Raw genomic sequence first — 18,410 nt, 5'->3', positions numbered from 1 at the left:
AGTATTTCATCAACTGATGCCACTGAGGAAGTGCTACCCTTACCACAGACAACAGATCTCCATTAATTTTATGCATTAATATTAATGGAGATCTGTTGTCTGTGGTAAGGGTAGCACTTCCTCAGTGGCACCAGTTGATGAACTGTAGACCAGTAGAGTTACCAGCCTGACTTTATTATTTTGATTTCTTTGATTTACCATTTCTTTGATTTCCAGGCTGACTTTATCATTTTGATTTCTCTGTTACACATAGTGGCTTTCTTATGAATCTCTCTGCAGCCCTCTTAGGATGAATGTGCCTAGCTGTCCTACAGATCATGTCATTACAAAAGAATCTGATCACAACAGTTTTGAGGGAAGAGTTTGAGTCACATTTGTAAAATGTCAGTGGCTGATATAATATTAGGCTCAGAGAGTGAAATGCACCAGATCAAATCAGCACGTTCAAAAGACATTAAGAAGTGTCTGGTGCTACGTTTTGTTATTTAACTGAATGTTAAATGTTTTGTTATTTAACCTAGATGTTCCCATTGACTGATGCACTGCTAATATTTATTTATGGACAAATGAATTATAATCTTGGTCAGGTCACAAGTGCAAGGAGTTCACTGGTCTCTTCCTAGTCCCAGCTGTGTTGGCACAGGTGATGTCATAGATACATAGCTTCCAAAGCCAGAAAGGACAACTGTGAACATCTTGTCTGACCTCCTGTCTAGCACAAGCCATAAAACTTCCCCAAAATAATTTCTAGAGCAGATCGTTTAGAAAAATATCCAATCCTAATTTCATAATTTGCTGCCCTATAGATAGTTTGAAGGATTACACTTTTATCAGTAGATGTCAGTAAAAACAGATTTCAACATATCACCAACCGTCGGAAAAATATTTCCATTGATAATGGTTGAAATTTTCAGATTGGAAAAATAAGAAAAAGGCTATTTGGGAATTTAGAGTTTGTTTTAAGGATATTTACTTGGATATTTTGACATGTGATGTTGACAATTTCTGTTTTAATGACCACAATGTTTTGATTTTTTGAATCTCAACATCTACTATAATTAAACAGTTATTGTCTAACATGCCCATAATTTCCCGTGAACAATTTAAATTGATAAAAATCAGAAACAATGATTAAAACCCACAATTTTGTGCCATTGTGAAAATTTACATTGATAAAAATTGAAAAAAAATGCTTAAAAATAAACACTGATGTCTGACAAAATTATTTTTAAAAAAAAATCAAATTCTGCCAAGCCCATCTATAGACCTTCAGCATGTTGCTATCCTCTCCAGCCACAAGGGAAATGAATGTACCGCAGAGCTTTATCTCTGAGTTAAATGTCTCCCATGATTACTCCTGGTGCAGTTTACTCCTTGCTGTGGGCAGTGCCTGCGAGCACAATCTAGCCCTTGGAAATCAATACACTTTTCTTCTTTTAATTTACATTTTCATAAGCACTACATCAATTAATGGATATTAATTAAATGTATTAAAAAAGTGACCGTACAGTAGAAAAAAAATTGAGTAAAGTCCCCCAAAAGCTATTAGTAACTGTAATACAATTCCTGCGTTCTTTTAAACGAATTCACCATCCTCCATCCAAGGTTAATATGATAGCAGCTCCATCCCTGGTTGTAGGTATTGTTACTTCTCCCAGATAAACCTTTCCTAATTTTGTTTAAAAGCCTGAACTTATCAGCATGATGTTTCTCTATAAAACTAAAACTGATCCTGCCATAGATGGGCAATCACCAAGAGAAAAGACATTGCTCTCTGGCAGCAGAGCTGTGCCTTTCCCCTTGTGTCTGAATGCTATGTGGTGGATGATGGAGCAACACAAAGAACTGTGGCCAGCACTTGATGACTTGCTGCACCATGTGGTTCTCAAGCAATATTCATCCAGTACACAGCAAGTAGAGTTTACTGCTCAGAAAACTGGTCCCAGATGTGAAATAACCTCTATGTACATGTCTCAGGTCCTGGTGCAGTTATATATTCAGGGTGAATGAAGCCTATCTGATTACAAACTACTTATCGGGGGAACTCATGTATGTTTTTCACATTATCTTTTACAGCTCCCAAGTCTACCTTTTGCCCCACTGAAGAAACCTGGTGGCCAGGCCTGGTTATAATCATTGCAGTATGCTGCACCACACTAGTGTTCCTCTTTGTAGTTGTCATCATTTGCTACAAAGCCATAAAAAGGTAAGACTGTGAGCACCCTGATTGAGCCTACTCCTCAAAGTGCTTTTAGATATTTGGCTGTCATCTTGTGTCCTGGTTTTCTTTCCCTAATTCATCCTGTAACATCACTGCCGTTAATAGCCTGTCTGTGTTTTCATTATAAAGTTTTTATAACCTGACTCTTTTCCTATGTAACCGATGAAGTTCAAAGCACAACTATTCAGTCCTGAGGATGATTAAAATCTGTGAAGTTCAGATTTGAATGGGAACTTTGTCCATAGTGTGAGTGCTGGGATAGGTATCTAGGTTTTGGTCTGGCCCAGCACAGAGGTAGGAGCCAGCTGTCATGTTCAAATCTGGATCCAAGTCCTGTTCAGATTTTCCCCAGAATTCAAAGGTGTTCAGATTTGAGGTTACTGTCCAACACTAATAATAATAATCCCTTAGACAGATACAGTACCCTTCAACTCAAACCCTAAGATACTTCATTTGGGGCTCTTAAACTATCCCTAATTCTAGGTTCCAAATTGTCACTTTGGGACCCAAATGCAGAACTGGGTATCCTAATTTAATTCCATGTACACACTGTATGCAGCAGTCATTTCAGTTGCTACTAGTACAACCTGTCTCTACCATGCCAGCTGCCACTGGTACAGACTAGATCTAGTTAGAAAACAAAAAAACCACTCCTCACCCACCCCCCAAAAAATCACGTTTGTCTCATTTTCCAAGGAAAATGTGGAGTTTTTGGTGAAAAATCAAAAGTTGAAAATTTTTGGCCAAAACCTTCCAGTTTAAAACCAAAAATTTAGATTCAGAAATGCCTTCATGGTGCTTCCTCTTCCTGCTCCTGCTTTCTTCTATGGGCTAGACTCCCAGGCTGGATTATGTCTCCCATGGAAAACCACAGTCTTCCCTCTTACTGAGCTATCACGGTGCCTCAGTGGAGTCACTGGCCATAGACATATGATCTGGCTGGGAGACCCAGCCTGTAGAGAATAATAGGAGCATGAAGCATTACAGCCGCATTTCTGAATGGGAATTTTTTGTTTTTTTGGATGGAAACTGAAAAAAAAAATCAGTTTTCAGGTGTGTGAGTGGTGGGTTTTTTTGACAAAAATAGAAGTTTTCTGCAGAAAGAAGATACTTTTGTGAGATATTTCATTTAGTCAGAAACCCAATGTTCCATCAAAAACAGATGGAAAATTAGCCCAAGTACAGACATCTCAGTGTTGGAACGTTGTACAAGTTTTAAGAGCATCCACAAAAACCTATCCAGCAGATCAGGATAGGAAATGAAGAATAATGTAACAACTTGCAGCCAAAGGGAGGATTCAGAGGGCAGAATGGATTGTTCTGTAGCTAACTTACTTTATTAGTGAGTATACAGAAATCAACTTTTCTTTTTATAGTTTAGCCAAAACCTGTATATTTATCAATTTCAAGGACTTTTAAAACTTCCAGTTTAAATAGCTGAACTGTTTTAGAATGAGAATTTGCAGAGGACTGGATGGCTAATGGAATTGATAATTGGTAAAAAGTTTTGCATCGTTCTAACCCAACCTCAATAGATTAAAAGTTATTAGGTCTCTCATGACTGCTCAGTGGCTTCATTTGAAAAGCATTGGTGGTCTCAGTCCAATTTTAGTGGATAAGGTGTCCGTGTCACACAAACACCCATTTAATTGGGCTAGATAATGCTAAATATTCTGTGAATGATTACTGGCAGAAACGCTGCGGTTGTAAAATACACTCAAGGCAGAAGCAACTCCCCAATTCTACATTCACCAAGCAAGGGATCTCTCTTCAGAGCAGTTATCTCCTGGTGGATGGGAGGGTATAGAAAAGATGTTCACGGCACTGAAGGCTTAGCTACACTTACAGTGCTGTTCTGGTGCAGCCACACCTCTGTAGTGCTTAGTGAAGATGCTACCTACGTCAACTGTAGAGCTTCTCCATCAGCGTAGGTACTCCACCTCCCCGAGAGGCGATAGCTATGTCAACGGGAGAAGCCCTCCCATCAACATAACACTATCTACACCGGGAGTTAGGTCAGTATAACTGCATCACTCAGGGATGACATACCCACACCCCTGAGCGACATAGTTATACTGACATAAATTGGTAGTGTAGACCAACCTGAGTTCAGAGCTGCTGCGTGCCTCCAGAAGTCAGTGGAAAGCCTATGTGCATCTTGTTGCAGGAAGATCTGACAGGTGTTTTCATTTCTCTGAGCCAAATGCTAGTTTAGCTGCTGAGTCTTATGTTAATGATCACATTATTGACAAACACTAAGCTGAGAACTGCTCAAAGGGGAGATGAAGGTCTATAAAAGAGAAGCTCATTAACCGAAATTGGGTATTTTTCAGAGTAACTAGAGCATTTGTCGTCTGTAATGAATCCTTTCAGTAAAAATTATGTTGAATGGATGACCTAGAACTGTTGGCAATATTCCCCAATAGTTGTTGCCTTGATCCTCTTTCAGGAATATTTATTGGTAAGCCCTAGGAAATTAGACAAAATATGAGCTGAAGAAGAGCTCTGTGGAGCTCGAAAGCTTGTCCCTTCCACCAACAGAAGTTGGTCCAATAAAAGATATTACTTTCAACATGGAGACTCATCTGTTATGATTGAACAGCTTGTTTTTTGGAAAGTCTGAGAAATCCCCAACTGTATTTCCTGTTCCTGTTTCACTTACTCTCATCTGTCCAGAGAAAGATAGGAGAAACACAACATTTTTGGGTACGCAAAAGGAATTTAAGGGAATGAACCTAGGTGGCCCTCTGAGGCAGGTTCCATTCTAATATGTTCTCTGTTCCTAGCAGTGTCTTTTCAGTCCTTAGTAACACTTTGTAAATGTGCTTTGTCTTGGTCTTTGTGTTATGAAAAACGTGCTACTTGCCTTTCAAAACCTGCTAGTCCCTCCAAGCCTTCCTCCTCACTATATATCATTATTCATCTTCCATTACTCTTCACTTGGCACCTTCTTTAACATCACAGCCTACACCTGGAACTGAAGCCCACTTCTTGGGCACCAACCAGTCTCATTCCCATACCCACCTGTCTTCAGGAAGCCTTCCAACAGTAGTGCAGCATGGCTTCCTTTCTCATTTGACCAATGTATCCTATACTTCTGTGGCTAAATTAGATTGTGAATTCATTGGGGTATGAACCTGCTCTCTTCAGATAGAGGCACAGAAATCAGAACCACTCATGTTCCAATCCTTGCTCTGACACTGACTTCCTCTGTAGGCTTGGCTGAGCCGTCGGCTCTCTGAGTTGAACGGGAGTAGCTGTGCAGTGGATGCACTGCAGCCAGGCACACCGGGAGAAGTTACCCTAAGCAGCGCATGTCGGGGTGACCCTCGTTATGGGCTTCCCTCCTCATGCCAGTTCAGGCAACTAGAGCCTGTACTAGCGCTAAGAGAGAGCATGGCTTTTGTTCCCTGTCACAGTGTAGCTGATCCCTCTACAGTCAAGTTGGGAAGAGCAGAGGCTCCTTGTACTGCTTCCCCTTGTGCACTTGGACTGGGACTAGGAACAATCTGGCCTTTAACATCTCAATTTCCTCATCTGTAGAACAGGCATAAGAAAATTTACCTACTTCCCGGGGGTGTCATGGGGATGCATTACCTGATGCTTATTAAAGTATTTGAAGGGTACAAGTGTCAAGTATTATTATCATTTCATATGTTCTTTAAAATCTTGCACATGCTTATGGCACTCTAGCATTCCTAGATTGTTAGCTCTTTGGCAGACGGGTCATGTCTTCATGTTTGTACAACACCAGCAAGAGTAGAATCTTGGTCCTGATTGGGGCATCTAGGTATTACGGCAATATAAATATGGATTACTACTACTATTAAACACTAATAAGTCTTACCATTGTAAGGGCAACAGACGCCTGTCGTCAGCAGGGAGGACTGAACCGGGGACCTCTGGAGCTTAGTGCATAAGCCTCTACAGCATGAGCTAAAAGCCAGCTTCCTGTTAGCTAAGGCTGTACAGCAGACTCATTTAACTCTCTCTCTTTCTAAGTGGTCCCAGTGCCACTAGATGGGACAGAACACCACACCCAGGAGGTGTGTGGGTTACATCATCACCATATGTTCCTTGTTTTGTGCAATTAAAACAAAATTAAAAAATTCTAGCTAGCCCATCAGTTACAGGGAAAAAAAAGAAAAGTCTACATAAAAAACATCCACAGCAATTTAACCTCTGATTCCTTAATAAAAAAGCCTATCTGGCATGAGATCAGTCGCCACAGTGCTGCCCAATATGAATTAAAAATACAGATTTATATTTCTCTCAAAGTGTGAAAAAGGGAAAAGTCAGTGGCAGATCCACAAGTGTCGCAGTTCCAGTGGACATTGTTCCAAGTAATCTTACTGCAAGAACCTTCTGGAATCTTGGGCTCCCATTTGGTTGGGCCCACAAGTGAAGTGAGTTGTACAGCCTTCACCATCAATGGTTGCTATGTCGTGTTCGTCTGTACCATGCAGTTTGACATGGTTAGCAGTATTGGTGCTAAGAGGAAGCTGAGCAATGAAATAACAGGAGTCAGATGGGTCTCAGGTACAGTAAGAGTTAAAAGTTATATGCAGGAAAGCTTGGACAGAGATTTATTTGCACAGCGCTTGGTTCTACTGTATTAGTCCCTCACTTTCATAAGAATCATATTTAAAGCAGAAAAAAGAAGAAAAATCCTGTTGTATTGAGACTTAAATCTCATTTGGTAGTTTCAAAGGGCCAGATTCAATCAAACTCAGCCTGGTGTCTGTATGTGTTTGAGAGGAGAAGTGGGGGAGTGACCATTCTCCGTGCAGCAGTAACTCAACAACATTTTTACTGAATATGGATCAAAACTGCATCTCTTGGTTTTGTTTATTTTTAATGCTGGAAGTTCATGAGAGCATCAGTTTTAACTTTTTAATTCACAACATGCAATACAGTGCATTAGTGCTTTTCATGTGAAAACCTATTGCCAGAGCCAAATCTGCACGTTGCTGTCTCACCCTCTTGGCTTCCGTTAAAATCAGTGGAGTTACACCGGTGTAAACTTGACGTAACGGAGATTGTAATCAGTTCCTCAGTTTTCATTTCCATATGTGATCTAATGGCAAAATCTATCAATCAGCTTTAATGCTTAGAACACCACCGAGATGTGCCAGATAAATTATATGCGTAGAAAGACATATATGCGACAGATTTCCAAAGGGGCCTCAAAACAGCCTCAAAAATTGTGAGTGCAGATTGGATTTCTTGCACAGAGTTTTTCACAGCCTAGTTGTGCACCTGAGAAATTTATATCTGTGCATGCAAATTGTGATGTTCAACACCTAATGACTGGCTGTCAGTACGCTATCTGTATATGCACGTATTGTTGGCATGCACTGAGCAGCACTGATGTGTCATGCTTGTAATGCAGTTATATATTTTGTGGCAGCACCGTCATATTTTGGACAGAAAGGACACCTCAGGAATGTTATGTTGCTATTAGTTTCTTTTTATATTCTTGGTGACAGAGCGGTAGATATTTTGTTTAATGAAGGATATTTATCATCTGAAATTATTCAATGGCACATGAAAATTATTTAAGAACTGGTCAAATTTAAGGACTGGCCCTCACATACCAAGAGCAGCCATAACCTGTAACATCTTTCATCCAGGAATTTCTAAAAAATGTACAGAACACTAGTTAGAACTCAGAACAATACATGTAATAGATGTTATTCTATGCGTTTTGCTGATGGGGAAACTGAGGCACGGAGCATTTAAGAGACTAGCTAGTCACACAGCCAGTTATTATTAGTAATGTATTATAATAGCTGTACCAGCATATCTGAGAAAATGAACAGTTCAAATTCGAAAACATTTGTAGTTATTTTTCTAGTATGTCTCTGGGAAGTCCTATAACTCTTTCCCTTTTCCTTGAATGGGTGCATCCTGTTTAGTAAATGCAGATGAGCCAAGAAAAATCAGTAAATAGCTTAGCATGCAGGGAGAGGGACAATGGACATTTGACCCTCCTGGTATTACTCTAATTGCTGGTTGAACTCAAGATATTCAATGTGAGCTTGTTGTCTAAGCAGTACTATGTGGCCCACATCCTCAGTTGGTGTAAATCAATGTAACTTCAATGAACCCAGTGGAGCTATGCCCATTTAAATCATCTGAGGATCTTGTTGGGTCTTAAGATCATTTCTACGTTCCCTTGCAATGTAAGCACCTAGCCCATAGTACAACAGAAAGATTGCAGGGGGAAAGGGGAAATAGACAAGTAAGGAGGATTAAATATTGTTTGGTAAGTAAATAGATGAGATGAGGGAGGGAGGGTGATGCATTACATAATCCTATTCTGTAACTCACTAGTATGGCATTGTCTCACTATAAGAGGACTAAGATATTTATATAAATTTTTTTAAAAGTACTGTTGACTTCTTATGTAAAGTTAAGAGACAGCAGCTGTCTCCTGAGACATGAAGGGAATAGCCAACCTGAACATTCCAAGTCTCTGTGCCATTGGATGCTCCCGGTACTGGACTTTCTAGAAGATGTTTCAGATTATTTTTCTGCGTGTGAAAAGTCTGTATTAAAAATCTACAGCACAACCTCACTCTCTGAGATGACCTTTCAGCAGCCCATTTTGCCCAGGGAAGTGACTTCTCGGGTCTGCTGGATTTGTGGTAGGATGAATAACTCTGATCTCAATTGTATATCAAAGGGTTTGCGGACAAAAAATACTCTTGCTAAGTCAGCAGGAAAAAGCAGGCCCATGTTGGTTAACAAATTCACATAACAGCTGTTGTGCTCATTCTTGTAACTTTGCTAAGCTACAACAGTTACATATACGCTCCATAGCATGGGGAAAGATACTGTAAATACTTACATATGCATTTCCTTAAATAACTGGCACATTCACCTTCAAATCATATTCTAATATAGGAAAACACTATGTTGAAATAAAGTGACTGGTCAGATTTAAACTGACAAACAAGAAAATTCATAAATTAGGTATTCCAGAGGGTCTAATATCCAACATATGACATTTAATACCTTACATGCTGCAGTACCCAGGCCTAACAGGGTGGTTTCAGGATGTACTAAATAATCAAGGGAACCTTGAATTGCCTTTCTACATTTAGCTAAATGAACCAGTGGTACTCAAAGGAAAAGCATGGCTTATTATGGGCTGGACTGAGTAAATGACATAGACTGGAGGCAGAATGTATTCTAAAGTGCAATGGAAAAATATGTATCATCTATTAGAATAGCTTTTAGTAGGTTGATGAGAGGGTTACAATTAATCAACAATGTGGCCAATGCAGGAATATCATTAGTCAAGCTGTGGAAAAAGCTCAAGCTAACTCATCTAGCTAGAAGACTGGGACATAGGACTGTGATGATGGAGATTGTGCAAACAGAAGACAAACCCTTTATGAAAGCAGTTTCTGCCACCCAGAACCCCATTTCCAGGACCCAAAACTAGGTCCCTCCAACATGGAAGGGAGTCAGCCCATAGAAAATGCAGTTCCTCAGGGAGTAATGCTTTGACTCAGAGATGGATTTGGAAGGAAAAGGGAGTGGAAAAGGAATTTGGAAGGATTTGGAAGTGGCCAGAAAATCAAAAAACCAGTAAGTCCTAGAAAACATATTATAGCCTGAGTACCTCAGGGTTTTCCACAACAAAGTTCATCTATAATTTTATGGGCATCATAAATGGATTGGCTGAGTGCTCTGCCATCTTTATTCACAGCAAAAAGGACAAGGGATGTGTTGCTTGGCTTGTATTTCTAAGCACTTCACTATGGATTTAGTCTCCTCTTGCGCCTGGGAGTCAGGTTTGTGGTGGACCCACTGATCACATACTAAATATTCTGAACAACTGGACAACAGTCTTACTCTCGGCTTGAAACCTCATGCAGTGTCATTTTTACCTGTGAAGAAATGTGAGAAAGACAAGGTAATTTTGGTAATATCTTTTATTGGACCAACTTCTACTGGCAGAAGGGACAAGCTTTCAAGCTACTCAGAGCTCTTCCCCGGGTCACTTCTTGTTGTGTTATTTCATTTTGACCAAAATTTACTGAACCTGAATTTAACCAAATTGAATTAAAATTGAGTATTGTCTAAAAAGAAAATTATCCTTACTTCCAGCAATCCATGAAATTTGGCTATTAAAACACGTCGGACCCACATCTTTGCTAAGCTAACCTACGTTTATCATATTTCACATGTAGACACATTAATTCCACTGTGAATAAGAGTGGCAGAATCCAACCCTTAATTTACATAAAGCTGTGTGTGAGGGGGACTGGATATCTCAGGGCATTGGGTAATGGTATAAATACTTCTTAGCTCTTAACTTGTAAGTTCAGGTCCAGCCTGTGGGCTCTACTGTGCAATGACTTCCATGGGATTACTTGCGAGAGTAAGTGTTGCATAACTGAGCACTAAAGGCTTAATCCAAATCCTACTGGACTCCATGAGACCCATTCTATTGACTTCAGTGGCACAACGGGGTGTTAGTCTGCACGTACTGAAAGTTGGTACCATCTGATGGCTGTTTAATGGTCTATGTGACATGAGTTTGAGTCCCAGTGGATAAGTGACTGTCTCATCAAAAATCACTGCTACCACTTGTTAGCAGTTTCATTGGACGATTAAGGATTGAATAGGCATAGGAAATAAAAAATCCTTTCACCCCTACAGATGGTAGAGTTTGAAGCACATCAGCAGTCCTGTGTGGGAAAGTTGGCTCTGCTGCTGCCCACACAGTATTTGTTCTGTGGATCAGCACTGGACTCTGTCCTCCAGGACTGTCAGTCTGGAACTTGTATAAACACTGCATTTCTGCACAGCTGTAAAGGGGGCGGGGGGAGTAGGTTCCATCTTCTATTTGTCTCCTTTAAGATTACACAAACTTACACAAACATCCGGTTGAGGAGAAAGAGTGCTGCCATAAAAAGGAAAATGTCACTTTGTTTCCCCATAACCCAGAATGACAGCAAATTACAGAAAGCCTTTCCCGGTTTTTGTAACATCAGAGGAATGCCCCACATATCGCACAATTGATTTTCCATTAAAATGTTGTTCAGTTGTTGACTTCTAATTTACAGCGTATTGACTGAGAAGCCAATAGAAATCTATAGACCATTATGGTCAGTTCTGTGGCTCGATAACTTTGTGCCATTAGCACTAAAGAATATGACATTTTTCACTGTACTGTGGAGTTGTACATTAAATGAGACTACAGGCATGTGCAGAATGCTGTGTCCACCCAGCATCCTTATAAAAAATGCTGCAGGACTCGATGGTACTTGGACCAAATGCAGAAGGACCAATACTGCAAGATGAGGATGTGATGCTCAATTTATGCTAGTTCTATGCTGGTGTAATTATGTTGGCTTCACTGGAATCACGGTAGATTCCACTTATTATGAATGCCGCAGTTGCCAGCAAAAAGTTGCTATTATCCAGCAGCTGCCGATAAGCAGAAGGCAGGTTTGTGGGGCTGCAGCCAGGAAAGGAAGTGCTGGGACATGGCTTCTCTGCACCTCACAAACCTGCCTGCAGTCAGGGCAGCAGTGGGGAGTGGGGCCGCAGCCCAGATGCCAGGGCTTTCCACAGGGAGGGGAGGCTGTGGGAAGGGGGGCAGTAGGGACTGGGAGCCTGCGAAGCTGCCTGGTACCGCTCCCTACAAGCTGGGAGGGGAGACTGTGGGTGGGGCAGCAGTGAAAAGAGGTACCGTGCGGCTCCGGGAGCACCCTTGCTTGCCATGGAAAGCCCTGGCATCCCACCTGCAGCCCTGACCGCAGCCTCCCTTCCCAGTCGGCGGAGTTGGGACGCCAGCTGGGGCTCCCCAGTGAGGCGGTGATATGAGCCACCAGACCCTTACCTCCTGTGTGGTCCCCAGGCACAGAAAATTTGCAGAGCTGCATCAATAGCAGGAAGCGCTGCCAAGCACTTACATTCCAGCGCGTCCTTCCCTGGCTGAAGCCCTGCAAACTTGCCTGCAGCCGCGGCCTTTTTTCTAAACCAAAGTTTTCAATAAGCCACATGCCGATGCCAATATCAAAATCCCATGAACATTCAGGACAATGGGATGGGATTGGGTCCATGCAAAACGTTGCTATTAATTGGAAGCTGTTAATATCAGGGTTGCTATTAAGTGGTATCCACTGTATTCCCAGTTTGCACCACTGTAGTTAAGTGGAGACTCGGGATCATAGTAATGTTTTGAGGATAATAGGGAGTGTTGCCAACTCTCATAATTTTACCTAGGGACCACAAATGGTGTTTCTCCAGGAGTCATGTTAATATATGAGAATAGGGTCTTTCTTTTTTTTTTTTTAAAGTAAGTTTGTAGCCCTCATGATTGTGGAGAAACCTTGATATCATGACATGAGTGTACCCTAAAGACTCCAAAATCAGAAGGCAAATAAGACCCCAGTATCTTATTTTTGTAATAATCTCATTTTTAAGCCAATCTCAGGCGTTTTGAGGCCCCAATGATTTTTGAACACTTGGGGTTGAGAGTACTGGCACAGTTGAGCACTCAGCACTGTTTGTAGGAAGAGCCAAGATGGTGTTTAGCCTGATCTTTCCCTGATCCTGGGTTCAGTCCAGTCCCTGGTATAATTACAGCAGATTCAGAGCTACTCTTCATTACAGGCAGGATCCTGCTCCAGCAGTCAATGATCATTGAGGTGCTGGGATACTCTAGACATACTTTCTTTCTCCCAGGAATACTCCTTGAGATGGGGAGAGCATGACACAGAATGACCACTTTGGTTCTCCACCACCCAGGGATTCCCCTTACACAGAGGAATCTTGAGAGAGCCACTTAAGCTGGTTTAATAGCTGGGTTTTTTTGCCACTGAAGAGGTACAGAACATCTGGAATGAAGCCACTGGGGCCTGATTTCTCAAGGGCCTGAGCAACTGCAGCTCCCACTGATTTCAACTGAAGATGTGGATGCTTAGAAGGTCTGAAAATCAGGACCACGCTGTGGAATACCATGGGTCTGAATTTCCTCTCAGTGATGCTGCTTTTACATCTGCACAGGTCTATTAACTACAGTCAGGTCCTGTGCTTTTTACAAGGGCAGGAATAGAGTCATATTTGCAAGGACACTAGGATCCTCTTAATTTACACATATCCCAGTTTAAACCAAAATGTGCTGATAAAGACCCCAATGGCATTGTTTAGATATAGTCCCTAGTAATGGGTGGTATGGAGCCATACTGCCCCACGGGGAACACAGCCTCTGCAGGCCTGCTGTTACATCCCTTTATAGGATCAACTTACTTTACTCCCCCCCTACGCTGCTGACTGGTTATACTGGCCAGTGCATAAGGTGTGTGAAGCCAGAGTGTCACCTCACGCCCACTGTTCCTTTGAGAGCACCAAGAGAAAAGGAGCCCATGTGATCCCCCAAGCACAAAGGCTGCAGTTCTGCCTGGCCATTATATGGGTTGTGGAATTACGATGATTTGGAACCCACAACAACCATCAAATTGTACAGTAGCTACCTACGTAGCCACATGATCTTATTTTTGTTACCCCATCTTCCTTCCCCTCTACAGTATGTACTGCTAACTGTTTTACAGTGTTACAGTGTATTGCTAACAGCTGATAGCGATCCTGGAGAAAACGAGTAGACATGCTGTATTGGCAGAGTTGTGATGGAGGTAGCTTGAGTATGCTAACATTTGCCGTGATTCTCCATACACTTATATCAGTTTTAGACTAGTATCACTCCACTGAGTTACATATATTTATTCCCGATTTACATTGGTATATTCAACTGGAGCATCAGCTCCATTTTGAATGGCTCTGAAGAGTATTAAATGGCCATGTCAAAAAGCATTTGTGGAGCTTCACTATCCTTATATCACACAACAGCCACACTTCACGCTAAATCCCTGTGATGGGGTAAAGTGCTAACAAAAGGAGTAAAGACTCTGGAACCAACTGTGTGTTAGCCAGAAAAAGGCAAGAATGGGGAAAAGGTCATTTCCCATTCTGGGCCTTTGCAATAAACTAATCATGTGAAGTGGCTCAGATAGGGAAATAATGGAGTTCCCCTCTTTGATGTCTGCTTTTTGAGGCAGCGGTATGAAGGATGGCCATTTTCTTAGGGAACAATAACAAAAAGCTAAGCCCAGTTTGCTGTTCATTTGCTGTGACATGAAGAACCCTGTGCCCCTCCCCACTTGTATCTATTCTAACAGCATCATGATTGAGTGCAACCAAATTCTTCCACACACATTGTCTACTATGCTTGTCTATAAACATTTTAAGTGGGTTTTGTGCTGTTGAAAAATGCTGGTCTGAAATCCCTTAAAGACTGAAGCTCTCTCCAACCAGAGAAACAGCATGGCAGATTATAAATTCTTTGTGGCCACGACTGTTTTTGTTATGTGTTAGTACAGTGCTTAGCACACTGGAGCGCCTACATGCTACACTATACAAATAATTAATAATAATAATAATAATAATGGGCATTGGAACTGCAGGGTTCACCACATTACCCCCGGCCAAAGTGTTTTACTCCTGATCTGAAAGAACCAACTCTGTATGTGAGATGGAAGCAAAACCTCCATGTTTATCCAGTCCTCTGCCTCTCTGCTCAGCTGGGTCTAAGTAGAGAGAAAAGGTTTGAGGTAGACGTATAAGCACTGAAAAGACAACTCATTTATACAGACCCCCAAACAACTGCCAGACTGCCAGCCCCAAACTCTTGATACCCACCTGGGCTGGATTCAGACCAGTAACCTAGAAGTTCACAGATTGTCTAGCTGTTAATCCTTTGAACTCCCCATAACCTTTCTAAACTACAGGCTACATTTTGCACCCAGTCACAGTGATGTAAATCCTCAGTTACACCACTGGCTCCAAAGGAGTTACTTCAGATTTACACCAGACTGGGTGAGAGCAGGCTCTAGATTCATGGGCCCAGTTCTCTTCCTATACTGATGTAAATGAGAAGTAACTCATTTATATCAGACTGCCTAGGGAGGTTGTGGAAGCTCCTTCACTGGAGGTTTTCAAAAGGAGGCTGGATAGCCAGCTGTCTTGGATGGTTTAGATACAACAAATTCTGCATCTTGGCAAGGGGTTAGACTAGATGACCCTTACGGGTCTCTTCTAACCCTATGGTTCTATGATTCTAACTCCATGGAAGTCAATGGAGTTCCACTGTTGTAAAGCTGGTGTAAGAGTGAGTTTGCTCCCAAAATGCCAAGTATTCCTCCTGGTCAGAAAGGCTGAGTTATTTAACAAGCTTAAATTTTCTCCTTCCATGTTTTTGTTTTTAGTTTCCTTGCAGATTGGCACTGGTTTGTACTAAATCCTTCCTGAAGAAAACTATTGACTTCAGAGGGAATTTTTGCTTGAAGAAGGACTGAGTAAACCCTGAATAAGGGCTTCAGGATTTCAGCCATTGTCATAGCATTGCCATCATTCCTGAATGGCCATGGGGATATAGAAGGAGTCTGCCCCTATAGACAGCACTGGGATGGCAGCAACTGGGGAAGGCAGAGTGCTATACTTTTTAAGATACAGTAAGGTCTGATCCTTAGCTCAATCCTAACTGAGATTGTGGAATGCAGCACAGGCATAGTGCTTCCAGCATAGGCAGGCATAGTGCTTCCAGACAATGCCATTTGGTCACTGCACTTTGTTCCCATTCCCAGCACAACTGTGATCCTTGAGGTATCAGTTAGTTCTGTATTTCTGAGAGATCTAGGCCTCTGGATGCACATATGTAACTCCCATGGCATTCCATTGCCCACTGAGAAGGGACCAGGGCCTGGGAAACACAGGCCATAAGCTAATTGATGTGTTTGGTCCATAAAGAGGAGCAAAGCTCCGGAACTTAAATACTAATGACTATTTTCTGTACAGAGTGACCACAATTCCCTGTAGCTTCCACCCTTGCAAAAATAAAAATAAATCACCTTTTTGAAAAAGAAAAGAAAGAACAACAAAGTGCTTATAAATAGCCTTTACTGTGCTTACTTTCACTGAGCAGAAAAAGCCTGTTCTCCGAGCTTGTACAACCCACATTTTCATGTGCCCCACCCACATAAATCCAAGAAATGAGCAAAGCACCAATTAATACTGGTAAGTTGTAATGGTCTGTGTAAAGCTTATTTTTCAGATGTAATTAGTAAATGTTTGTAAAGCTCTTTGAAGATGAAAAGCACTGTATAATTACTAAATAATAAATAACAGTAGCCATTGTTCAATCTATACCCCGGGAGGGAAGGGGCTGAAAATGTTACAGGAACAGAATGAGAAGGGTTCTCATTTTGCACTCTCACTTGCACTCTAACGCATAATGTAATGGAGTTTCCATATTACTGACACGTAGGGCAAAACTGTCAGTACCTTCAAGTTGGCTTGTGTGTGTATGTGCACCTATTGTTGTGCATACAACTGATTGCACCCACAAAACCGACATTTGCCTGCAGAGATCAGGGAGTTAGGAACCTGCTATGGTTGTGTGAGTATGTGTAACAGGGTGGTCTGCCCTTCAAGGGGCAGGAAGTCTGGGGCCAGCCATCCCTGTTCAGTTATCAGCCCCAGCTAAGAAGGGGTAAAGTGATCCCTATTAAGGGCTACAAGAGCCCAGTGAGCAGAGCTGCAGGAGAGAGATAGGTTCCAGCAGGATACCCTGGAGCAAGGCTGGTGTGTCCTCATTCCAGCACTGGGATAAGCAAGGGGAAAAGCCTCTGGGAGTTGTAGAACAAGATTGGCAGAGGAACTGCTTTTATTTTGATGTTTCGCCTAAGTTTTATATTTGAAGAATCAAACCGTGTCCAGCAACAGGCTTGGGCATGGCAGTGAGACCTTCCTGGGCTCGGGGATACTGGCCACTAGTCTTGCCTGGTCCAAAACAGTGAGTACACACAATCAGAATCTGGGGTTGGGCTTGTTTTCTCATAAAGCCTCTTCCACCACTACATGTACACCATGGCTCCGACTTTAGTGAGCCCAGCTGTCAATGCTGCCTCCAGTATTGCAGATGAAACACCAAATTTGTGCTTGTCGGCCCCATGGGATCTCGCACATGGGGAACACCAAAAACTCTTTTCTGCTACCTGTTCAACATGTATGCAAGACCACTGGGGAGATGGTGTCTTCAGTATGCAGACGTCAGTCATCTCTATTTCGTAAGATCCAGATGGTGCAGTTGAGTGATTCATCCAATGTCTGGCTGAGATTAGGGGTCGGATGAGACCTAGGTAGCTGAGACTCAGCTTCAGTAAGACTGAGGTTAAGATGCTACAGGGAGTTTTCTTCACTACATTCCTGCTCCAGTCAGACTTGCCACAAGCTATGTTGCACCAGCATGAATGAAAACCATCATCACTAATTAATAGTTGAAGAAACTGACAGAGTAAAGGATTTGAGAAAGAAGGATGAGCTTGTGGTTAAGGCACTGCACTGAGACACAGGAGATTTGGGTTGAATTCTTTGCTTTACCACACGTTTCCTATCTACCCTGGGGCAAGTACCTTAATCTCTCGGTCCCTTCTTTATTAAATTTAGGACATTTTCCCGCATTCTTGGTCTGTCTTGTCTATTTGAATTGTTAGATTGTTCAGGTGCTACCATACAGCGATAATAATGACTTGCCCATGGTCACATCAGAAGTCTATAGCAGAGCTGGGAATAGAATCCAAGTATCCTGTGCCCTAGTCACAAGATCATCTTTCTTCCCAGTGATGAGTGGTGGTTTTGCCCAGCCTTTTCCAAAAAGATCAATAAAATTGCAATGTGGGATCCCTTTAGATTTCAGTGTTGTTTGTGAAGCTTATGTTTCATTTCTGTTCCAGAGAGGCTGCCCTTCCTTAGGCACATAATGTAGCATAATTCACTGCTCAAGCTTATTTCATTCAGATTCCCTTAGTAGAGACTTCTGATTTTTTTATTTAGTGACTTTTTACCATGTGGAATGGTCAACAAACAGAGTTCATTTTTTAGCTTAGGCCCATACAGTTAGTCTCTACTGTCATAAAAATCTATCAAAGATGTGTTCTGCACCGAAAACAACTGAGGTATAATGCTGTATATCAAATCTCTCTAGTTAGAAATTCCTTTCTGAGTTCTCTTTAGAGGGGCTTTTTTTTAATTAGGAGGTGAAAGGAGTGGGATCGGATTAGGTTGGGTTGCTATGAGTATTTTTTTAATGAAATTGGCTTTATTAAGTAAT

At 41.8% G+C, this 18,410-nt stretch overlaps 1 protein-coding gene across 1 annotated transcript in view; it reads left to right on the top strand.

Moving 5' to 3' along the window:
• PRIMA1 (proline rich membrane anchor 1) overlaps nucleotides 1-18,410 on the top strand; it is a 76,910-nt gene that overhangs the window by 49,387 nt on the left and 9,113 nt on the right. The window contains exon 4 of the mRNA XM_073350705.1: nucleotides 2,077-2,206. Within this exon, the coding sequence (XP_073206806.1) occupies nucleotides 2,077-2,206 (130 nt within the window). The remainder of the gene's footprint in view (nucleotides 1-2,076; nucleotides 2,207-18,410) is intronic.

This window comes from Lepidochelys kempii, chromosome 6 (assembly GCF_965140285.1).
Source record: "Lepidochelys kempii isolate rLepKem1 chromosome 6, rLepKem1.hap1, whole genome shotgun sequence".
In the NCBI taxonomy this organism is placed as follows: Eukaryota; Metazoa; Chordata; order Testudines; family Cheloniidae; genus Lepidochelys; species Lepidochelys kempii.
The sequence above is the reverse complement of the archived record's forward strand: the minus strand, read 5'-3'. Positions and strand labels throughout refer to the sequence as shown.